Genomic DNA, 24,412 nt, shown 5'->3' with positions numbered 1-24,412 from the left:
TCATGCCCCTCCCTCACCCCCGCTCCTGCTCTCTTTAAAAAAGAGACCTAATATAAACTTGAGTTTAGTTTATAATAACATATAAATATTAGTGCATCAATTCTGACTAATGTACAACACTAAACTAAGATGTTAATATTAAGGGAATCTGTGGGTGGGCAGAGATTAGGTATATGGGAACTCTCTGTTCTATCTCTTTAATTTTTCTATGAATCTAAAACTGCTTTAAAAAGCAGTCTCTTAATTTAAAACAAGCCCTTTATGGAATCTAAGGCTCAAGCATCTTCCCTTTCAGAAAGTCTTTCCTGCTCTCCCACCACATTCCCAAGATGGGTTGGGGCCCTTCCCCCAGGCTCCCATAATATATATTCTTATGTAGTATATATACATATATAATATATATATTCTTATGAATATATATATGGCACATATATTCTAATGGATGTATCTGTAACATTGTATTTTAATATCTGTTTGTGTCTGTCAATTCATAGCTGTGGTTTGCTGACCTGCTGACCTTTCGCCATCGCAGAGATGGCGAAAGCAGGTCATCGATGCAACCCGTTAGCAGACGCTCAGAGATGCCTGGCAAAGGGCACTTCTGTTCCCTCATTGTACTGATGCCATCATTTGGGTGTAATTATCATGAGCCCTCTGACCCACTAAGGCATTTTCTGGATGGGGACAAAAGGCACAGTCCAATTACGTTCAGTCTTTTTTTTTTTTTAAGATTTTATTTATTTATTTGACAGACAGAGATCACAAGTAGGCAAGAGACAGGCAGAGAGAGGGGGAAGCAGGCTCCCTGCTGAGCAGAGAGTCCAAGCTGATCCCAGGACCCTGAGATGATGACTTGAGTTGAAGACAGAGGCTTAACACACTGAGCCACCCAGGTGCCCCTGATTACATTTATGTCTTATTTCAACCTATGCAATCTCTAGTATTGATCTTTTGGTTTGCCAAAAATGGATCCCCATGGAGAAGTTTTTGCACTGGGAAACCTCTGGGGTTCAAATCCTGTGGTTTTAATGTCAAATCCATGCTGTTTACATTACACAACATTCTCTTTCACTCTTGCTTAAGTTAAGAGTGTAGGGGTCATTGGCACAAATGCCTATATGGCAGATAACTTGAAATGCAGACTCAGGTCAGGAGGGGACCCTGGCACTTTGAACAATCTGTGCCTGACCTAGAGTGGGCAGCTACTCCTTGGCTTCAGCCAGTTGTTGCCACACAGAAATGTGGACACAGTGTTGCCTGACAAGGCACTGATGCAGATTTCTGTTCACACAGAAATCGTTTGGTCTTTAAAAAGATGTTGGCAATGAACACAAATGGCTTAGAAATACTGGAGATGGCGGAGTGGGAGGGTAAGGCATCATCCAATGGAAATGGGGTTTTGTGATGGAGGGGAAATAGCAGGGAAAGGCAGAAGGAAGGTTAAGGGCAGCTTCTGGAGAACGTGGACTGTCCCACTCAGGGAGCTTATCACTTGTCTCCCAGGTCTGAGTAATCACCAAAGGATTTAAGCAAGAAAGGGAAGATAAGAATGACGTTTTTTTAAAGATCGCCTCGGCAGTTGATGGGGGGGCAGGGCTAAGGGTAGGGTGATGACTTAGAAGTCTATCATTCAGCTAAGTAAGGGTAAAGGAGAGATGACAAAGGCCTGTTTACTTGATCTTTCTCCTACTAGATTACAAGGTCCAGGACAGCAGTGCCTTGTGCTTACTGCGTCTCCAACACTATGCACAAAGCCTGCTCCATAAATATCTGCTTAAAGAATGAAAGGGAGGGAGAGGAGATGAGAGACATTCTGGAAAACTGGGTGAGGGGCTGTAGAGGCCGGTTTCCGTTCCTTAAGCCTCCCCTAGGAGCCTTGGGAAGGGCGTGTCTCAAGGAAGGCACCAGAGACACAGGCTAAAAAAAAAAAAAAAAAAAAAAAAAAAAAAAAATGACTTGGCTGGTTCGATTCCTGGCACTTCATGGGGCCTATCCTGTCCACAAAAGGAGAAAATGATGAGTGCCTCGAAGGGCTGAAGGGAAGATTAAGCAAAAACTGAAGGATAAGCAATTTCTGTGCTTCCCTAGGTTCCAGTATTCCCAAAGCACACAGCCAAAGGGGATTGACCTCAGCCTCCGACCCGGTGGCAATTCCTTTTTGGGTGGAGAAGGAACCGATGACCCCGGCGTCTGTGGGGCCGGCCCTGTAGGGTTCTGAGCCCAAGCCGGGAGCGCAGCACCGGGGGCTCGGGCCGGCCCAAGCCCTCCCCTCGCCCAGTACCCCCGGTTCCCACACTCCCCCCCCCCAGCTCCACCCACTTTTCTCCCACAGCCTCTTTCCGCCCCCGCGCCCCCATTTCCGTCCCCCTCCGCCCGCCCCCTCCTCGCTCCCCGTCCGCAACGACCAGGTCTCCCCGCTCTTCCTCCTCCCTCCGTCAGCGCCCCTCTCGGGCGGCCGGGGCAACCCCGTGTCCCGCTCGTCCAATGAGGAGTCGGCGCAGGGGCGGGGCGGGGCCCGGGCCGGAGCGGAAGTGGTGACCGGAGCGGAAGTGGAGTTGCCGCCACCGCCGCCGCCGATTCCGGAGCCGGGGTAGCTGCTGCCGTCGCCGCCAGTGCAGCCGCCGCCGCTGCCGCCTGAGGAGTGGGCTTGGGAAGGAAGCGGTCACCGCGCTCGGAGCTTCGCTCACAAGCGTCTTTTCCTCCTGTTGCCCTCCCCCGGTGAGTGCGGCACGGGGTCCGCCCGGGGCCCCTGGGGGCCCAAGCGCGAAGCTTCCCCCCACCCCCATCGGCGGCGTCCGCCGTGGCGAAGCGGGCGATCCTGCGGGTGGGCCCCGGGAGGTGGCGGCGCGCAGCTTCCTCGGCTCCGCGCGGCCGCCTGCGGCGCGGGCCCGGCCTGGCCGCGGCCCCTCCCTGTTTCCGGGGCCGGGCCCCTTAGCTCACGGAAAGGCCCAGGCAGCCCTTGCCGCCTGCGGCCCTGCCTTGCGGGCGGGGTGCGGCTCCCTAGGGGGCCGGAAGGGACCTTCAGCCGCGGACCCCCGACCCTCTCTCCCGACCTACCTTCGTGGCCCGCGCGACCCCTCCCTGCTCCTCGGGAGGCGAAAACCGACCCTTTAAGCTTTGTCACCCCTGCTCCTTGTTTTCTGGTTTCCAAAAATTAAAATTTAACCAAATACGGGCGAGTTTGCGAACCGCAGGGCTTCTGTTGACTCCCTCTCTGGATGGGTAAGGGGTTTAACCTTGGGAGAGAGCAGAGGGAAAACCCCCTCCCACTTTGCAGTAAAGCCATTTCATCATCGTTCGCTGGTTTGGGAGCCTAGCAGGACCCGAGATTCCTTGAGGAGCACAGGGTTGAGGTTTGAGTCAAGAAAATGCATTTGTTGGACCCGGTTACGGAGTCAGGCCCGATCCTCAGGAAAAACAGATCAGAGGCTGCAAATCGGGAGCGTTCTTCCACGGTATTTACCGTCATTTAATGCCTTTCTTTTGTGTCCTCACCCCAGCTCCCCCCATACTGTGTGTTAGCACGTATTTAGGACTGAAATTTGCCTGGTGGCCTCCCTGGTGGTGGGGAAGGGATAGGATTGATTCGGGCCCTTTTTCTTCGGAGGATTGAGTACATCTTTGTCTATTGCAAATGGAGAACTGCATGTAATTGGATTTTCGAAGGTGGCAGTATTGGTAAGACCATTTGCCAACCTTTCTGTAAAAATGCATGTCTCTTGTCCTTGTCTTCACTCCTTTTCTTGTTAGTAAGGCTAGATAGTATCTGACTCGGATTTTACTTGCCCTGAGTGGGAGACCGGATTTGGCACGATGATGTTAGGAACATACAAAAATCAGGCGGCCACAGGATCCAAAAAGAAAGATGAAGCATTCTCAAGAATATGAAAATTGTCTCCATTTCTCACTGTGTCTCAGTTGTTCCTTTGAAACCACACATACAGGCAGTTTATAGAACTGGACACGTGGCTACCCAGCTTTTTGCATTTTCTCTTTGGAAATGTGTATGTATAAATAATGTTTGATATCCGATTTCCAGTGTCCCCTCTTTCTCAATTAGGAATATCTCAGTCGTCTCAGCCCTCATTTTTTAGGATCTGTTTCCTTAGCAGCATGCAGGAAGGGGGAAGGTGAAACCTATCAGTTTTACTAGACCCAACTTAGAATTTTAGGTGTGGTCTTCCAAGTGGAAGAGTAATAATCCAGTAGCAACTGCTGAGTGATTTTCCTAACCTCCCTTTTCAGTGAGATAAGAAACCATTCACCCACATTACAGATGAAGTCTTTATGAGAAATGAGGTAATTTGGCCTAGACCACACGCCTAATTTTTAGATTGAATATCCTCATTCATCAGGAGCAAATATTTCTGGACTGTCAGCCCCTGGAGTATGGCTCCTACCCTATAATCTTCTGTACATTTCCCATCATGCAGTGCTTGTGTTACGTTGAAGCCATTTTAGAATTGGAGCTCTATAGATCAGGGAGGCAGCCTCCATAAAACCAGGCTGAGCAAATTCCCATGATGCTAGTTCCGGAGGCAGAGTCTCCAGAGATTTGAGCCACTGCGAAGAAAAGTGCCTTTTGCCCATTTGGCTGTGGATACAGAAACAAAGAGCACTGGACCTGGAGTCAGATAAATTTGATTCAGTTCTTACCTGCAGTGTTTTCTAACTGTGGGGTATTTAGTATGTTACTTAATCTCTGGTTCTTAGTTTCTCTATCTCCAGAGTTGTTTTGGGGGCCTTTTTACAAAGGGTAAACTGTTAAATGTAAGCTTTTGGTTTTGTTTTTTTAATCACAGAATTCACTATTAATGGCTTTCTTTTTTCCTCCAGCTGCATTCTGATGAGACCCATCCCTGCTTTGTATACATGTTGTTTTCAAAAACTGATATGTTATTGTAGAACTTTATTTTGTGTACCCCATGTCCGGTCTTTCTGAGCCTCTTTTCTCATCTGTACAATCCAGGTGGTAATAGTCTTTGTTGTGTTCTTGTGATAAACTGAAAAATCAAAATAAGCATTTGGGATATAGTAGGTGTTTAATATATGTTATTTGACCATATCCGTGAATATACAGAAAGACTAGGTACAGCGTATATGCTATATAGTATAGACACATAGAATCTGTCTCTGTGATTTATTCACCAACTGAAGAGGTAGCATCAGGACAGTTAGTCTGTAATAATAGTAATAGCTATCACATTACCTGCTGTGTGTGAAGCTTTGTTCTCAGCCCTTTACACATACTAAAGCCTTCCTAACAGCCAGTGATAGGTAAGTACCGTTAGCCCCGTTTTACAGATGAGGAAACTGAGGCACAGAAGAGTTAAATAATTTTCCCAGGGGTACACACACCCACACACGCGCGTACACAGCACAAGGTAAGTAAGTGCTGGAGCCAGGAATCAAACCCAGCAGTCTGGCTCTGGTGATAAGTTTCTACCGGTGGTGGAGCGTTTTTCTTGTGAACCCCATTTCGTCCTTAATTTTTCTTTACGTGTCTCCTATCAAAGTAAATGTGTTTCGACAGGGATTTTAGCTATTTTTGAAGATACATATGTAATTTATTGGAGGAACTATATTCATTCTGGCCTGTGGGGATGATACTGCTGGTGTACATCAGGAAGCAAGCTGGTGAAAAACCCAGTGTTGTCGCATTTACTTCATGTCAGGGACACAGGTCATCAGTTACTTTGTAGCATTTTGATTTGTCTGATACTTGGTTCTTCATCTAACAGAATTTGATCAGGACTCCCATGACTAATTTTGGTTTATCATACCACTTTTTCTGTAGATTTTTAGATTTTCCATATTTTGTTGGGGAGGAAGAGAAGAGGAACTAGTAAATTAAAATTGTAAATTATAATGTCCTATTAGGGTTCTTCTTCTTTCAATGGTATCAGACTGGGCCATTTTCCTTTAAGGAGTAAGGATACCCCAGAATGAACTAAGGTTTACTTGTAAAGGGACTTCCCATTCCTTGATTCCTACATATTTCTAGAGAGAAATACACCGTAGCAAGGGAACAAAAAATTCATTGGATAGAAGCAACTTTTAAGTATTACAACCATCTTGGTCTCTACATGAATATGGTTCTGGTCGTCATCTTTGTGTCATGAGGGAGAAACTCAACAGTTGGAGCTGGATTCTAAGGGAATTTTTTGAAGGGGAATACTTAAGGAAGAAAAAGACTAAAGTACTTTCTATTTTGGGATACATGTGCTAAAAGCCAAGTAAAGCTTACTGCTTTTTGGGCTAAAAGATCTTCTAATATAGGCACACTTACGTGTTTCTAATGTGTGCTTATAATGAGATGAGACTGATTGATGGCCTCAAGAAAACAAGCATTCCCAGCAGGCTGTAGGTTAGAGAGATGACTTTTTTTTTTTTTTTTATGGCCAGTCCTCTCTTATGTAAGTTTCTTCCTGTTAGTTTTATTTCATTGTTTTCCCCAAAAGACCCAGGAATAAAAGTTACTTCTGAATGGCCTTGACCTGGACAGAGGTGACAGTAAAGTAGATAGGAGTCCTGGCCATTGTTACTGTTTGCCCACAAACCTCACCTTAAAGCTTGTTTGACAGTCTTTTGAGCTTTTTGGCATATGCTGTTTTTAAGTTAATTTTATTTTGATTTTTAAAGCTAGATAAATTAAGGCTGATCCCTGAAACCTCACTGTAATAACTCTGTATGGGTTTTGTTTTGTGGTGGTTTTTTTTGAAAAATTGTCCATTCTCCCTTTTCCATAAGTAAGCATTGAGAATCGTAGGTGATCTTTAGGAGTTAGTGCCACATAGAGGAAAGCATGTGTGCTCATTTTACCTATGGGACCCTGGGCAAGTTACTCTTGGAATCTATAAAAGGGCAGGGGTACCTACTTCATAGGATGTTTAGGATTAAAGGAGTTGATATTAAAGCCCTATTGCTTTACATGTTTGGGTAAACTATAAATGATGAGTATTTTTATTACATTTACCAAGCCAGTTAGCTGATACCGTCTTTTGAACAAAAGAGGAGATGGACAGACAGTATTTCAAGGGCTTGTTGAAACTCTTTTTGAATCTATAAATATAAAAATGGGTAGCTGAGAAACATTAGTCAAAAAGCATAGTGTTGTTTCCTGACTGGAGCTGGGGTGGCTCTATTCTAAAGTACACTAAGGCAGAGGATAAATATAGTCTGTACTTTATAGGTCAGGTGTGGTCTACTTACTCTGTCCACATAGGAAATAACAGCCTTGTTCCCTTCTTTTAAAAAAAAAAAGTGCACTGAGTGATCGAATAGTTATACTCAGCATGGCACCCATTGTGCCACACATTGGGTGCCCAAAGATAAAAGTCTGGGTTCCTACCGTAAGCTCACAATCCAATGCGAGAGTCAATAAAGACATTTACAGTAAATTATGCTAAGTGCTACTTTAGAAATAGGCATAGGTAAGTTAACATGTGCCTTTTCTTCTAAAAGTCTTTAAAGAAATCCATCTGGATTTAAAAGAAATGAGGTGTGTTGGAAGTGTCCTTTCAAGCCTGGCTGACGACATTTGTTAGACTTCGGTGTGGCTACTATTTGAGTGCTTACAGTGTGTAGACACTGAAGTATTTTGCATCATGAACTAAGTTATAAGTTACTCTTTCCAAGAACCATATTAAATGAATGCCTATTTTATGCATGAGAAAACAGACTCTCAGAGATCAGGTAGCCTGTGGCATTGGAATACTTAAGGAAGAAAAAGACTAAAGTACTTTCTATTTTGGGATACAATACTCCATTGTATTGATGGGCTCCAAACTTTTGAACCCTATTCCCAAAATGGACCGGTGGAGCTGCGTTTATGGATCCGAACTAATGGATTGTCTGGGATTGATCATCAGTTGCGAAGAGGTTAATTTATTGTCTTATCTGCTGTTGATTCACAGTGCGTGACCTTGGGCATATCATTCAGTACCTCCATTTTTTAAAGTTTAATTTTGGCCAGTTGGACCTAAATTACAGTGATCCTCAGCAACTGACGTGGAAGAGGGAAGAGATTTTGAAATGAAACTGAACTTTCCCTCCACAGTTATGTGTTTGCTGGACATCAGCACTAACGATTTTGTATTTAGGACATGCTGTGTTTCATTTTCTATCAGAGACAGGCAAATGTTTGAATGGAGTTCAGTTTATGACAGGACTATGAAATTTGTGTGTAGAATGGCACACAGACATTTTTTAGAATGGGTGTTTTTCAGTGAGGAGATTTCTTTAAGAGCCAGGAGTACTTCACTTTTTCTGGGTAACACCCCCTAACCACCTGGCCCCACTGACATTCTCAGGTCCTTCCTGCTGTACCTCAGCATCTGTTTTTCCTTCAGCAGAGTGACTCCGGAACTCTAACTTTGGCCTTGTGGTGCTGTGAGTCCTCTGACTGAAATGGTACAACTGAACACTAGTCAGAATTTACTGTCAGTTCCTTACCCGATGGAAGCTTGTAAAGATGCTCCAGTCAGTTTTCCCTCCAGATTCATAACTCTGCTCATCTCTTTATTTACTTTGGCCTTTGATCTCTTCAGTTTCATCTAGAAAAACACAATGTGCTCTTTATTCATACATCGGCGTTTCTTGTCCCTACCTGGGGTCTTGTTTTCCTCTCCTGGCAGAACCCCTGCAGCCCAGAAAACCAGTGAGGACCCAGCCACTTTTACACTAAACCCCTTCCCTCTAATTCTGACTGGTTTCTTCAAGAAACTTTATAACCCTTGAGTATGTGCCATCTCCAACTGGGGGAGTCTGAGCTCTCAGAGACAAGGACCACACTGTTCTAATTGTATTTCTTTTGAATTCCAAGAAAAGTCTCTGGACATACTGGTAGTGTGTTCATTTACAGTGATTTCAACACACATTAAATTATATGCATTACATTTTAATGAAGTAGTGTGTTGGAGCGCCTAGATGGCTCAATCAGTTGGGTGTCCTCTTGATTTCCGTTCAAGTCATGGTTTCAGGCTCCACACACTGAGCATGGAGTCCGCTTCAGATTGTCTCTCCCTGTCACCCCCCTGCACCCCTCCCCAAACCAAAACAAAAAGAGTAAGAATATGTCTACTGAGCCTTTACTCTGACCAGCACCACATTGCCATTTTTTGTACATCCTCAATAGCTGCTAATGTTCCCTTTTAACATTTAAGGAAACTAAGGTTCAGAGAAGTTACTGTAAAAAAAAAAAAAAAATGGCCTAATTTCTCTTTAGAAGCTGAGGTATGTATTATGTAGGGCTTTCCTAGAAACAAATTCCACTCCTGTGTGTTTCATAATAGAGGTTTAGTAATCCTCACACAGGATAGACATGGAATCCTCAATTTTAAATTTCTAGGAAATTATCAAATTCAATTAAAGCTCAGTATTTCATAACTGAGCATGGGGCGCCTGGCTGGCTCAGTCAGCAGAGCATGCAACTTTTGATCTCAGGGTTGTGAGTTCAAACCCCACATTGGGTGTGGAGCCTACTTTAAAAAAATAAAAAAAACAAACAAAAAGAATTAAGCCTCTTCTCCTTGAAAACAAAACAGAGCTGAGAGTTCAGTACTTTTTTTTTTTTTTTTTTTAATATTTTATTTATTTATTTGTCAGAGAGAGAACACAAGTAGGCAGAGAGGCAGGCAGAGAGAGAGAGAGAGAGAGAGGAGGAAGCAGGCTCCCCGCCGAGCAGAGAGCCCGACGCGGGACTCGATCCCAGGACCCCGAGATCACGACCTGAGCCGAAGGCAGGGGCCCAATCCACTGAGCCACCCAGGCGCCCGAGAGTTCAGTACTTCTAAAGGCCACATTTCAGAAGGTCATTCTCTTACATTGCAAGGCTCCTTTTTTTTTTTTCTTAAATATGGTTTAACAGTGGGTAGTCATTTCTATTCTTTTTTTTTTAATTTATTTATTTGACAGACAGAGATCACAAGTAGGCAGAGAGGCAGGCAGAGAGAGAGGAGGAAGCAGGCTCTCCACTGAGCAGAGAACCCGATGTGGGGCTCCATCCCAGGACCCTGGGATCATGACCTGAGCCGAAGGCAGAGGCTTTAACCCACTGAGCCACCCAGGCGCCCCGTCATTTCTATTTTTATTTTTTTCCCTCTTATACTGGGTGTCTGCTTCTGGCCTCTATGAGATGACCTCTCAGTATCCTGAATCTGGATAAGAGAAATCCCTTGGGCAAAGAATTTTGGACTTGAGGGCCTTGGTGGATTCATACATACTCTTACTCTTGTTTCAGCATTCACTGTCAGATTTGAGGTTTCATGTATTTGTAGGAAATCCTGTTATTTCATGGGCACCCTTGGAATTACTTCTCATAATACTCTTTGGAGTGTTTTACGAAAATGAAATACTTTTGTATGTCTTTTTCTAATTCTTCCTGTTACATGTGTCTCATCAGCAGATCCATGATATTAAATCCCTTCTTTTGACAACCATGTAGTCTTGGCCCAGCGGTCCCTCTTTTTAACCCCTCCATTATTAGATATTTAGATTGTTCCCAGTTTTTCACTCAGCAGTGATGGTTTATTCCACAGCTGCTTCCCGTTCTTCTAAAGGGCTGCATCCAGTGGCCTCGAGCAGACAGACACATGTTGTCACCCTGCGGCTGTGCCCTGCGGCTGTGCTTGAGAGCTGTGCAGAGACCTGTCCTTGTCTTCCCGATTTGAGCCCAGCATGGGAACAAGTGGGCTCTGGTGTCTCTGTGCAGTTAGTGCCTGGCCTGATGGTGAAGCTGCTAGTCTTTTTTAAGGTTTTTGAGGAGGCAAATAAAAGCTCTCTTGCTGAGGTATTTTTGTGGTAGGACCATTGGTTGAAAGTCTTAGAAGAAAAATAGGTCCTGATTATAAACCATCATTTCTTAATATTCAATTCAAGAAAATTCAGTTAGGAACTAATGGATACAAGTGTTAAGTTACCATGGGTGTCAGGTTTGAGACTGTTGAAGGGTGGAGTCTTATCTAGGAATGTTAACACTGTAACATTTTCACTTCCCGTAGGAGATGAATCTTGACTGGCTTTCCTTCTCATGGGTTGTATGCTAAATAAATAAGAATCCAAGCTCACATTGTGGATTGAAACAGTGATGTGGAGGTCCTGTGAGAGGAATAATAGTACTTCCATTTGGTTTGCACTGTGCATTTTTAAAAAAGATTTCCTTTAATTTCTTGCATCTCCTCTTCCTAGCACGTCTCCTGAGGAGGATGCTGTATCGCCAGTGTACAGATTGGAAAGCTGAGGCTGAACAAGTTCACGTAGCTTTGTAGTTCACAACCCACTCTTAGACCTAGCCCTGCTGCCTTTTTTCCACCCCGCTTACAGCTGCTCTGGCTTCTCTCTGCCCTCTCAGGACAGATTTGCTGAAAAAATTTACAGCCACTTGCCTGAGCATTAGTTTTATGCTTGGCCCAGGGTGAGACCTTAAAGGAGAAACAAACGTGAAGGTTTCCTTTGAGGACATATCCACGTGGAACTGCCTGTAAAGGGACACTGCTCCTCATCTGTACCAGAAAACTGACGTGGTGTAGGCCCTGGACGGTGTGACAGGCTGCAATTGGGTTTGGGGCTCACAGGCCGGAACCTCAGTGGGGGCTGGGGTAGCCCGGGAAGACTTTAGCCAGTTGGTTGGATAGAGTTTGCTTAGGCAGGAAGTAAATGGGAGAGCATTCTAAATGAAGGAACTAGAAAAGCAATTTCAGGGGTGTTTGAGCGTGCCACTTACAGAGTATTCAAGGATGTCCAGCCAGAGAGAAAGGTACCTTTAGGAGAGTGGCTGATGATAAAGCCTGACAGGTGTGGAGGAGCCAAAATCCTGTAGAAGGACTTTGAGGGCCAGGCAGAGTTTAGATGGAGCTGCTAAAAGAGAGTCATTCAAAGGGACGGAGTGAGGGTAAAGGCAGAACTAAGAGCCACTTTGTTTTCTTCTTATTTTTTTTTAATTGAAGTATAGTTGATACACAATGGTAACATTAGTTACCATGCATATCGTGGTAATCACAGTAACATGATTCATCAAGTCTGTGTGTTAATTTGTGCTCACCCAACTGTATCCCCAGCACTGTACTCTCCCACTGCCACTAACCGCAGTCCCTGTGCTGTGCCTTTGCGTAATTTTGATGTAGGGTGCAGGAGTACAAGGAATAAGGTGCAAACATGAGGATTTAATGTGCTTGTGAAAAAGAGGTGCTTTGAATTATTTGAGCAGAGAGAAGACGCTGCCAGATTTGCAGTTTTATTCTTTCATTTGGGGATCTGTTCATTCATTGAGCAGATGCTTGTTCATACTAATTATGTGCAAGGCACTGTGGGAGATCTGCCCTAAAGAGTTGATGGGGTGGCGAGGGACTTCAAGATATATACAGATAATTTTAGTACTGGAGAAATGTGATAGGACATTAAGAGAGGTATAGATGAAATGCTTCGTTGAGAGTACTCTCAGCTTGGAGCAGTGCTTTCCAATAGAAACAGCACGAACCGTGTGTAATGTAAAATTTTCTACATTTAAAAAGTACAACGAAACAAGTGAAATTTATTTTATTTAATCGTTTTTTAAAAAACTTAACTCCATATATCCGAAATACTAAAGTTTCCACGTGTCACTATCTACATGTGACTGGTGGCTGTTAAATTAGACATCTCCAGCTTAGCGGTTTAAGAAAGTCTTCATGAAGGGGATGGCTCTTGAGCCCTACTCTGAAGAATTTTGTATGCTGAGTAAATGGGAGAGGACATTCCAGGCAGAGGGAGTGGCTTGGTGAGCAAAGACAAGGAGACAGAAAAGCAAACTCTTTAAGAAAACCATTTTGGCAAAAGCACAAATTGTGTGGAAGGCATGTTTGGGTGAAAGTCTAGGAAGATAGGGAAAATCTTGCAGGGAATCTGACTACTATCAGCAGGAGAGAACTTAAAAGAATTTTGAGCAGGAAGTGACTCGATCGAAGTTTTAAGAATGGGTCTGATCATAAAGACATGAAGGGGACTACAGGTAGTGGATCTGGGAGAGAGTGAATGGGAGATTTCTTGCAGATGTAGAACTAGGAACAATTCCAGATGTCCCTTGTCTCCTGCCTTCCTCCAAACTGCTGGGTGTTGTGTAACCCATTTCCTGTTGAAATTGGTCTAGCTGCTTCAAAATCCGTGTTACATAAGTCAAAAGTTATGTAAGCAGGAGGCATCAGGACATTTAGCTGTGGATTTTGTTTGTTGTAGTTGTTTTGTGTGTGTGAGTGTGGAATTATTTTTTAAACAGATGAATACATTTTTTAAGGCATGCATTTGGTCTTCCCATATCATGATGGCTCTCAGTGTCCAAGGGCTCTTTCCGTGATCCTGAAGAAGCTTAAAATAGTTGGCTCCCCAAACAGGTCACATTTGATTTTGAGAGAGATAGGGCATGTACCTTTGGGAGCTCCCAGGGAGTAGTAAGGATTCTTCAGAGAGGTGTGATTTAACTTGGAGTGTTTGGGAGGGGAGCTTAATCGGGGGCTGGGCTGGTAAGGCCAAAGAATTTCCATGGCATCTTTAGCAGTGTTGATCCTTTATATTTCTCTGTTACTCTTTTATAATCCTGTATGGGATGGCTTAGTTCCGAATTTATTTTTGGTCAGGATTTTACTAATTGGAAGCTTTCCTGTATAGTTGCGCAGGTGCTGTTTGATGAACTGTGGAGTGGGCCACTGAGTGACTGTAACTTTGGATTTGTCTGCAGACCGGAACATTTTTGAAGTGAATTGAAAGTTGACTTCTGCCTACTTCTCACTTTGAGGAACAGTGAAATAGGATTATTTGCTGGTGGAGGTTGTATCCTGACTGAAAGACTTGCAGTCAAGAAACTTAGACTTAGGGGTGCCTGGGTGGCTCAGTGGGTTAAGCCTCCGCCTTAGGCTCAGGACGTGATTTCAAGGTCCTGGGATCCAGCCCCACGTCTGGCTCTCTGTTCAGCTCTGCCTGTGTCTGCCTACTTGTGATCTCTCTCTCTCTTTCTCTCTCTCTCTCTCTGTCAAATAAATAAATAAATAAAATCTCTTCTTTTTTTTTTTAAGATTTTTTATTTTATTTTATTTTATTTTATTTGACAGAGGGAGAGATCACAAGTAGGCAGAGAGGCAGGCAGTGGGGGGCGGGAAGCAGGTTCCCTGCTGAGCAGAGAGCCCCATGTGGAGCTCGATCCCAGGACCCTGAGATCATGACCTGAGCCAAAGGGCCAAAGGCAGAGGCTTAACCCACTGAACCACCCAGGCGCCCTAAATAAATAAAATCTTTAAAAAAAAAAAAAAAAGAAGAAGAAGAAGAAGAAGAAACTTAGACATAAACTGAGAAGGTATAATTTGAAGCTGAAGAATGGTGTCCTTTTGATGTACCTTTTTTTTTTCTTTTTTTTTTAAGATTTACTTTTTGATTTGCCAGAGAGAAAGAGAGCACAAGCAGGGGGAACAGCAGGCAGAGGGAGAAGTAGTCTCCCCCCATGAGCAAGGAGCCTGATGCAGGACTTGATCCCAGGACTCTGGGATCATGGCCTGAGCTGGAAGCAGACAGTTAATTGACTGAGCCACCCAGATGTCCCTTTTGGTATACTTTTATCAGAGTAGACTAGGAAGTGGTGTGGCAGCTAACAGCACCAACATCTCAGTAACTTCACCTCAACATTTCTTTTTTATACTGCCATGTCCAGTGCCACCCTGTAGGAGTCAGTGTAAACAGTCACTCGGGGACTCGGGCTGCAGGCCCTAGCACATCGTCCGAGAGCACAGGGCCTTCTAGACAGCTGATGACGAAGAAGAGAGCCCGCGAATGACATACAGGCTTTGCAGTTTTCACCTGGAAGTGGCATCATTTCTGCTGTCTCATGAGACAGAACTCACCCTGGGATCCATCCTGGTTGCCTGGGGGCTGCCGGGAAACGTAGGAGAGCAAGTGGAATGTTTCTTCAGGATTATTATCTCTGTTACAGTCTCATTCCAATGACATGGTGAGGAAGGCAGGCAGATCAGGTAAGATTCACTTCACTGAGCGGAAGCTCAGAATTAGTGAGTCTTATGTAGAACACAGCTGGAGTATGACTTAGATAATAAACTGTGGGAAGAAAAATAGTAGTTCTGAACTTAGGGAACCAGCTCCTTCTCAATTGTTTAAGTTGGGAGGGGCGGATCTTACCATTATGCTCCATTTAATAAAACATTTTCATGTGGTAGTGCCGTGTCTGTAGGATTCCACACTTGAAAATACAGAAATAACTTGAGGTAAAAAACCATTTTGTGAGGAGGAGACATTACTTCTTTTGCTATTTTAAAATTATTGTTTTCAGAGTTCTAAATTGTGATGCTGTGTATATTATAATGAAAGAATTTGGCTTTTTTGTTTTGTTTTATTTTAAAATTTTATTTTTAAGTAATCTCTACACCCAACATGGGGCTCAAACTCATGACCCTGAGATCAAGAGTTATATGCACTGACTGATCCAGCCAGGTGCCCCTGTAAGAATTTGTTCTAAAAATACTGATACTTCTAGGGGTGCCTGGGTGGCTCAGTGAGTTAAAGCCTCTGCCTTCAGCTCAGGTCACGATCCCAGAGTCCTGGGATTGAGCCCAGCATCGGGCTTTCTGCCCAGCGGGGAGCCTGCTTCCTCCTCTCTCTCTCTCTCTGCCTGCCTCTCTGACAACTTGTGATCTCTCTCTGTCAAATAAATAAATCTTTAAAAATAAAAATACTGATACTTCTAGTAGTATTTAACCTTATTACAGTTTAAGATAGTATTGTATTTTTACGCTGTGGCACAGATGGACATACCAAAATTTAAATGAACAGTTTATTGAACTTACTGGTTAACAAATTTTTTAGTTACATTTTATCCAAAAATTACTGCATTCTCTGTCAATGGGGATTATTATAGTGGGGAACTGACTAAGGTGAGGTGAATAAGGAGTGTTTACTGATAGGTGTATAAAGGATTTGGTGAACTGAGGTTACTAAAATTTTTACTATTTCAGAAAAGATTGTAAATGAACTCAGTTATGGTTTGTAGTTCTGTTGCGCGTCTTGAACACACTCCCAGCTCTTGTGGCCTATACCATATAGATGATTAGCACCGGATAATTTGTACTTAATGCTCTAAACTTCTCAACACACCTTCACGTAGATTAGGTCATTTGTTCTCACCGTAGCCCCACGGAGAGTAGGTCATGTTCTTTCTTTCTTTCCAGTAAGGAAATTGAAGCTCTCAGAGGTTAAGCGATGTGACACTTGTCAGTAGCAGAGCTGGGGCTAGAAAGAGCCAGATCTCCTTCCCTTCAGTTGATGCTCTTGTCTACAGTGTATCCTGCAAGTTAGCAAAATGCAGAAGATAGGACAAAAATGGCTTCTGTTTTTCAGGTTCCTACTGCTTGAGGGGCACTGCCAGATGTAACATTTAAAGTCCTGTCTTTGCTTTAAGATTGAGGCAGTCCTCAGACTTGAGGTGTTTTTCCCAATACCGTGGGGGGGAAACTAGATTTGGTCAAAACCAGACAATTCTCGAAAGAAGTTAAGGAAGTGTATTTAGCATAAGCTTCTAAAGAGATAGTTCTCCAGCAGCCCGCGTGTGATGGGGAGGCCGATCAGACTCGCGGGGACAGGGAGGCTGGAGTCTGCGGTCTCTGAGCAGCGCTGCCGGACACGTCACTTGCCTTCTCTGAACTTCCACTTCTTTTCCTCCAGAAAGGGGGGAAGGGATTGTTGTGAACACATCTGCTCTTCAGGACTGTTGGGAAAATTAATTGGCAAAAAATTTAGCAAGGGACTGAGCCCTCTGAGTGCTCGTGTTCAGTACGGTGGAGTGCGTTTGCAAGTACACGTTTCGTATTTACATACGATTCTTGCCCGACGGGTTGGGAAAAGGGTCACACATGCATTTCCAGGGCCCTGAAGCCTGACATTTGCTTTCTCTCTCTCTCCTCCCGCTCACTCCTGTCCTAGGGAACGACCATGGATAAAAGTGAGCTGGTACAGAAGGCCAAACTTGCCGAGCAGGCTGAGCGCTATGACGACATGGCCGCAGCCATGAAGGCCGTCACGGAACAGGGGCACGAACTCTCCAACGAGGAGAGAAATCTGCTCTCTGTCGCCTACAAGAACGTGGTGGGCGCCCGCCGCTCCTCCTGGCGCGTCATCTCCAGCATTGAGCAGAAAACAGAGAGGAATGAGAAGAAGCAGCAGATGGGCAAAGAGTACCGGGAGAAGATCGAGGCCGAGCTGCAGGACATCTGCAATGACGTTCTGGTAAGAGGCCGGGGTTTCGGTTTCAAACAGCGATTTGTGAACAGTATTAATGTAACGCTCAAACGCAAACTCTCAAGCGGCTCATGAGAGAAAGGTGTTGGAATATGCTGGAAAGCTGCAATCAGTCGGAGCTGATTTGTAAGCCTGTGATGTGATGTGATTTTCCTCACTTCCTGTTTGATCAGAGGTTGCTCATCACGAATGGGGTATTTTTCCTCTCCCTTCACAAAGACCTGTGACAAACAGGAGCATCCCTCCCTCTTTTCTTTAGAAATTCAGTCCACATTGGCAGGATCTCAGGTAGGTGCCGCCACAGATGGGCTGTTCTGTGTCTGAGCGGTGATGTCACCTCCAGCCGGGGAGGTGGGAGCCAGAAGCCCCGCTCTCATTCCCCCTCTCCCAGTCCTGGCCACACAGCGTAAGGTCCTGAAAGTTAGCCACATCTGTCCGTTGGGCCTGTGTCCGAAGCCAAATCAAAAATGGTTTGGGGATTGTCCTCACCTGGGTTTTATATAAGCCTTAGTCAGATGATTGAGTCATAACTATTCTGCTCTGGCCACAGTCTGGGGTTGGACGGGAGGGGTGTGTATCCTAGAGCAAATCATGATCATATTGTCTTTCCCTCACATCCTGAGCCCACTGGGAACTTTCTTTTTCTTCCAGGTGAAATCAGGTAAAAATGAACGGTGAGGGCTGCTTTGAAGGGAAAAGGAATTCACACTTGTGGATCTACCTCCTCCCCTGCTGGCTGCCTCTCCGAGTTACTACCCATGACACCTTTCTTTTGAAAACCAGTACAAAGCTTGTCAGCCATCAGGCAGTATCCCTCCTCCCTAACCCATAAGGAGTTACACCCTGGCTGTCTGCAGAGAGTATTAAAGTGACGCCGCCCCTTGCGCCTTCTCACATCGGTTGATTAAATCCCCTAATCCCCTTCCAGCTAAGCCTTTGCATTGAGCTGCTCTTGTTAGACTCATGGTGGAAGAGTGTCACGGCTAAATCTGTTGCCTGTTGGTAATTTGGGGGTTTGTTAATGGTGCACTAATTCCTGAATGTTAGGTACATCTGGTATTCAGATGAAGTATGGCATGCATTCCAAGGGCAAGAAAATTCCTAATTCCTGAAATGTAGACCAGCTTTTAAGAGCATCTGAAAGAATGTGAAGAAAAGCATGGTACTTACTGCCTCTTAACCAGTTTTTCAGGATGCCACATTCTAAAACAACTCTTCGAAAATATTGCTCTGTATACGAAGCTTGGACTCCTTCAGAACTGCTTTTGTTGTAAGCATAAATGTTTAAAGGAATTTATTCTTAATAATAGTATTAGCTACATTTTGAGTGCTTACTGCGTGCCAGGCATCGTGTTAAGCACTTTATGTACTCTAGCTCATTTGTCCTCATACCCTAGAAGATGGCTATTGTGCTTCCCCATTGTATAGCTGGGAAAACTGAGGCTCAGGATGCTTAGAAATCATTTGTCCAGGGGCACAGATGGTAAGCAGCAGAGGAGGGACTTCTACCCAGGTCTGATTGATTTTCAACTTAGTTTTTGGCAGTTTTGCTCTGTTATTCACCTTTTTCCTCCCAAAAGGGAAAGGTTGTTTTTTCTTTTTTTAAATTACAGAAGTAATACAGGTTCATTGTTTTTTTTTTTTTTTTAAAGGGGGGTGACCAGGTAGAAGAGTATAAATCAGAAAGTAAAAATCATTTCTAATCCTGTCATGTAGATAATCATTATTAACATACCGATAAATATTCCTCAAGAGTTTTCCCTTATGTGTTTGTGTGTACACGTACATAGTTTAATACTAAAATAAGATTCATGTGGTACTTACGATCTTTTTGTTTCACTCAGACTTCTTTTGAGAATCTTTCCGTGTTATTGGTATAGTTCTGCATCATCATTTTTAAGGCCTTACGTGGCATCCCATTGTATGGCTGTACTTTAATCAACCCCTTGTGGATGGTCAAAAGTGATTTTTAACCGAAGAATACAGACATGTGCTGTTAGGACCTGGGCTAAAAAACACTTAAAAGCTTTGGATGCAAATTATGTTTTTTTAAATCGTCAAAATTATTTAGAAGTGGTAGTGTGTCTTGAATCTCAAACATAGTTTTAACATCTTAAAAATAATATTTCCAGATTCTTAACAGAATGTGAATCATTTTTTAGGAGCTGTTGGACAAATATCTTATTCCCAATGCTACACAACCGGAAAGCAAGGTGTTCTACTTGAAAATGAAAGGCGATTATTTTAGATATCTTTCTGAGGTGGCATCTGGGGATAATAAACAAAGTAAGTAACTTTTTTTTTTTTTTTTTTTTAAGGAATTTGACCAATAGTGGAGCCAGTCCTCCTCCTCAGTAATTTTAAACAGTTTTTACTTTGTTTACCATAGACACGAACATCATGGTACTGAGAATCTAAAAGACCACTAACATTATGCTGACCTGTGATGAGTAGGTCAGCATAAGGGGGGTTGACAAATCAATATATGTAAGGGGAAAGTGCAGAGGACATTAAAAGTGTGATGCAGTAGTCCATTTAAAGAAACCTTTTTCTTAAAAAAAAAAATAATAATGATAACCTTGAGGATTATTTGGTGTCTGTTCTTAGAAGTAAAACTTTAATATGTCTAATGGTATAAAACCACCACAGTAAATAGTGTTTTGTTTCTTTTATCACATACGTGTTTTGTGATGGTGCGAACTACAGCTCTGCTTTACTAAGTACCTACTATGTGCCAAGTATTTTAGAGTCTCATTTATTCCTTATACAACTCTAGGAGTTCCAGTGGGGATCTACCTGTTATTCTAATGGGGAAACCAAGGCTCACAGAGGTTTTCACTTACTCCAAGCCCCACATTTAGAGAGCAAGAGTTGGGAGTTCAGGTTTGAGTCTTCTGACTCTATATATAAAGTCCATAATTCCTCTACTGGAGCATATTGTTTCCTGTGTTCTGTCTCGTTAAAGGTTATTTCTGCTTTTCTCCAAAGCATTTAATGTGGTACTTGGCTTAGAGTAAACGTGTAACAAATGGTTGTTAATCAGATGGTGGAGACACTGACCCCTTGCTTGGTCGCTCCTCATTCCTGCTCGGTGGGGTGAATAACTGGATGGGGGTCCGGCATGTGATGCACCTGGGAGAGAACCTCGCCTTTAATGTCCTTATCTTTCTTGTAGCCACTGTGTCGAACTCCCAGCAGGCTTACCAGGAAGCGTTTGAAATTAGTAAGAAAGAAATGCAGCCTACACACCCAATTCGACTTGGCCTGGCACTGAATTTCTCAGTCTTCTACTATGAGATTCTAAACTCTCCTGAAAAGGCTTGCAGCCTGGCAAAAACGGTGAGAAAGTCCTTGTATGGTTTTTGATTGTAGTATAACACTGCCTGTGTGTGTGTGTGTGTGTGTGTGTGTGTACACTTACGTCTTTTTATTGCCTAAATGTGTCTTTTTATTGCCTAAATGTAACAACTCACTGTGCTAGTCCTTCTGAAGATGTTCTGGAGATAGGAGTAGATCTTTTGTGACATAAATACAGACCTTTCATTTTTTTATTTCTTCTCAGCACCTCCTGCTGATTTTTGTTTTCGTTGTGTAATTACTGGCTTGGGCAGGTGGTTGTAGAAAATTCAGGGGGAAGGTAGTGTGTTGTTCCTTGTCAGGCTATGGGCTCTGTCAGCCTCTGTTACGTATTAAATTCCTTGTACCAAGATTTGAAGTTACAGCTGTGTTTATGAAAGAAAGCAGACCAGGTTTTCTTTGTGTGCTGGGCTACCTCTTGTCTTCTGTTAGTAACTCAGCCGCCTTTTCTACATATTTTTTAGTCTTTCAACATGCACACTGTTACTTAAAATTTTTTTAATTTGGAAAAAGTACATGAAATGAATTATTTAAGGTCCATCACTTAATTGAATCAGATTTAGTGGTGTGAATGTCTGTTCTCCCTTTATTCCTTGTATCAGACCTTTTGAGTTTTAGTAAAGAAAGGAAAGGATTACTGGCAGTTAGGTTTGGCAATTAAAAAATAATATGGGGGCGCCTGGGTGGCTTAGTTGGTTAAAGCCTCTGCCTTTGGCGCAGGTCATGATCCCAGGGTCCTGGGATTGAGCCCCACATCGGGCTCTCTGCTCAGTGGGGAGCCTGCTTCCCTTGCTCTCTCTGCCCAGTTGTGATCTCTGTTTTTCAAATAAATAAAATCTTTGAAATTGGGACGCCTGGGTGGCTCAGTTGGTTGGGCAGCTGCCTTCGGCTCAGGTCATGATCCCAGCATCCTGGGATCGAGTCCCACATCGGGATCCTTGCTCTGCAGGGAGCCTGCTTCTCCCTCTGACTCTGCCTGCCACTCTGTCTGCCTGTGCTCGCTCCCGCTCACTCTCTCTCTGACAAATAAATAAATAAAATTTAAAAAAATAAATAAATAAAATAAAATAAAATAATAATAATAATAATAATATGGATTTGTGCTGGGTTGACAGTAATACCTGCTGTGTTACCACATGCAGTGAAGTTCTCGGGATTTTTTGTCATTGTTGGTTGGTGCCTTATAACCATGCATTATCTGTTTGCGGAAACTACCAAACAAGGTCATTAATAATAGCCTCAGCTCCCCTAGAGCACTGTACAGGAAAAGAAAGTATGTACATTTGTTAACAGGAAAAAAATTGCGCTAAACTAGCTCCAGAGAACCTGTGACAACTCTGCTAATGGCTCTTTGTTGCAGGCATTCGATGAAGCAATTGCTGAGTTGGATACGCTGAACGAGGAGTCTTACAAAGATAGCACCCTAATCATGCAGCTGCTTAGGGACAATCTCACTGTAAGTACTGCTGGTTAACGATCCTGCTCTTGGAGGGCTTAGAGTCTTGTTCCTATCACCGAGCGAAGAATTCACTGTTGCCCAAGACTCCCCGAGGGGATTTGTACCCTGTAAGTAGAGTGAAATGTACTAAATTGTTAAGTTGGTTGTAAATGACTGCTAAAGTTTTGGCCTCTGCAGCCCTCATAGTCTGCAGTAATACAGTGATAATTTGAAGCAGTTAAGTGAGATAAGTTGGTCCAAACTGGGTCTACTTCTCTGAGTGAATTTTAGGAGCCTTGTTTTGATTAGAGCTCTCTTTTTCTCTTGCAGCTGTGGACGTCGGAAAACCAGGGAGATGAAGGAGATGCTGGGGAGGGAGAGAACTAATGTCTGTTGTGCTTCGTGATCTGTTCAGTGTCACTCTGTACCCTCCACATATATCCCTTTGTGCGATAAAAAAAAAAAAAAAAAAAAAAAAAAAGTCGTACGTCGACTTTCAATTTTTCACAGCCTCAGCCTAGCAAAATGGTCCATGGGATAAACAGCTGGTGTGTGTATCTAAAACTCAGATTGGTCACATAAATGCCACGGCATTCTGAAGTTTTGATTTTGATTAACATTGACAGGATTACTGTGTGCTGAATTTTTTTTTTTAACTGAACACTGTGATTATGGGGTTTTGTAACTTAGCAGAACTCTTACTGGTAGAAAAACTAGACCTAAATTATGTGTAACTTTTTGGAAAGTTTAAACTGATAATCAAATTAGTCACGGAAATAACAGTTCCATTGTAAAGTTGTACAGAAAGTTATAGAGATTATATTGTGACGCTGGGACGCAGAGTGAGACCCCTTCCTGTGACAGCAACCCACAGTAGTTCTGCCTGTTTTGGGGGGGGAAGTACAGACACTTGGCCAGTTTGAGCTGTTGCCACTCAAAAGTTCATGACTGCAGATGTCCACAGTGTCTTCCTCTCCGTAAACTCGAAGCCTAAAATGGAAACTCTTTGTGGCAGATAATTGGGTTTTGACACCGTGAAAAGGCCCAGTGCTCCTAGACCCCGTGACTAACACCCCTTTCCCACAGCCATCTTACTGATTTGCAACTTGGGCTCCATTAGTGGAATCTGTTTTCCTTGTAACCAAGACCTAAAGAAGAGAAAAGCCGTGTATCTTATGAATGGCCTTATCTGTTTCCTGGGTAATACCTTTCAGAGTCATGTTCTGTAGAGATTGCCTTTCACTTAAGAAGTACTCAAGTCTTTGGGTGCTTCCTAGCTTGGGGCTTTTAAATTTTGAAATCGAGACATTCTTCCCACTGTCCTTTTTGACTGTTGACCTTGGTTTTTCTTTTCCCTCTTGAAGTGTCTGTCCTGCTTCTTTACATTTTTTTTCCTTTTCAGTTCTGTTGCTGTCTTCTGTTTGTTGTTGAACACCGTAGGGGCAGGGCGGGGGCCTGGGGGGGGGTGAGCGAAGATGGCAAGCACTTTGGTCCGCAGGCCTCACTTCAGGGGAGTTGAGAAGAGCCAGCACATAGTTCTGGCTTCCTCTGATTTCTCAGCACGCTCGTTGCTCTTCAGTCAGACTGAGATCTGAGTCAAAGTGTTTTTAAATACCCATGATTTCTCCCTGTGTTGCAGCCAGCCCTGATAATGCTTGTTAGTACCTGTCACCAGCTCTCCCAAGTGTGCTCCTTCAGCCAAGTTCACAGACCTGTTTGAACAAGACCCTATAATGCAGGGAAGTTGCATGAACACCACAGTGGGGAGAGTCCAGAATAGCCAGGCCTACCAGTCTCACAGTACCCCCTCTCCCTTGAACATTCCATGTAGCCGTAGTGTCCGCCTGTTTGTCCATCTGCTGAAATGAGAAAAGAACCATTCATGCACTGATTTAAAACCCAAAAAAAGGAAAAAAAAAAATAAAAAAGAAAAAAAAAAAACCCTCCCCCCTTTCTAGCTGAACAAAAATGTGCAGTTAATACTTGGCGCTTGAAAATGCAGTAGTGAATGTGGAACGAGCCTGTCTGTATATCTGGTAGCTCTTTCTTGCTTCGTTTTTCCTTACCAGTATTCTGCCTCACGTTTGCTTCTGTGACGGTTATATTGCCTAGCAAGCACTCCTGTGGTTGTGAAAATAGTATAGCAAAAAAAAAAAAAAAGAAAAGAAAAATCCCCGGTTATTGATGTACTAGATTTGTGTATGTCTTTTAAACAGTTCTAGTTTCCACCTTAACACGGAATAATCAGGAAAAGTGTAAAAATTCAAAAGTGAAATAAAAAATTTTATCAGTTGCCTGTGAACTGATGTATGGCGCCATCTCTCTCACTACCAGAACTAGCTACCTCTTCTG

General features: G+C 43.5%; 1 protein-coding gene across 2 annotated transcripts; it reads left to right on the top strand.

Annotated features, from left to right (window-relative positions):
• Positions 1 to 2,585: 2,585 nt before the first annotated feature.
• YWHAB (tyrosine 3-monooxygenase/tryptophan 5-monooxygenase activation protein beta) lies at positions 2,586 to 24,362 on the top strand. 2 transcript variants are annotated; one of them, XM_059133067.1, is made up of 6 exons: positions 2,586 to 2,718; positions 16,951 to 17,253; positions 19,428 to 19,551; positions 20,441 to 20,604; positions 21,983 to 22,078; positions 22,391 to 24,362. In XM_059133067.1, exons 2-6 carry the CDS (start codon positions 16,960 to 16,962, stop codon positions 22,445 to 22,447), a joined length of 735 nt encoding a protein of 244 aa, XP_058989050.1. In that variant the 5' UTR covers positions 2,586 to 2,718; positions 16,951 to 16,959; the 3' UTR covers positions 22,448 to 24,362. The 2 variants fall into 2 exon arrangements, with proteins under 2 accessions (XP_058989050.1, XP_058989049.1); XM_059133066.1 differs by lacking the exon at positions 2,586 to 2,718 and adding an exon at positions 3,264 to 3,455.
• Positions 24,363 to 24,412: the final 50 nt, after the last annotated feature.

The sequence above is a fragment of the Mustela lutreola genome, chromosome 9 (assembly GCF_030435805.1).
Source record: "Mustela lutreola isolate mMusLut2 chromosome 9, mMusLut2.pri, whole genome shotgun sequence".
Lineage (NCBI taxonomy): Eukaryota > Metazoa > Chordata > Mammalia > Carnivora > Mustelidae > Mustela > Mustela lutreola.
The sequence above is the reverse complement of the archived record's forward strand: the minus strand, read 5'-3'. Positions and strand labels throughout refer to the sequence as shown.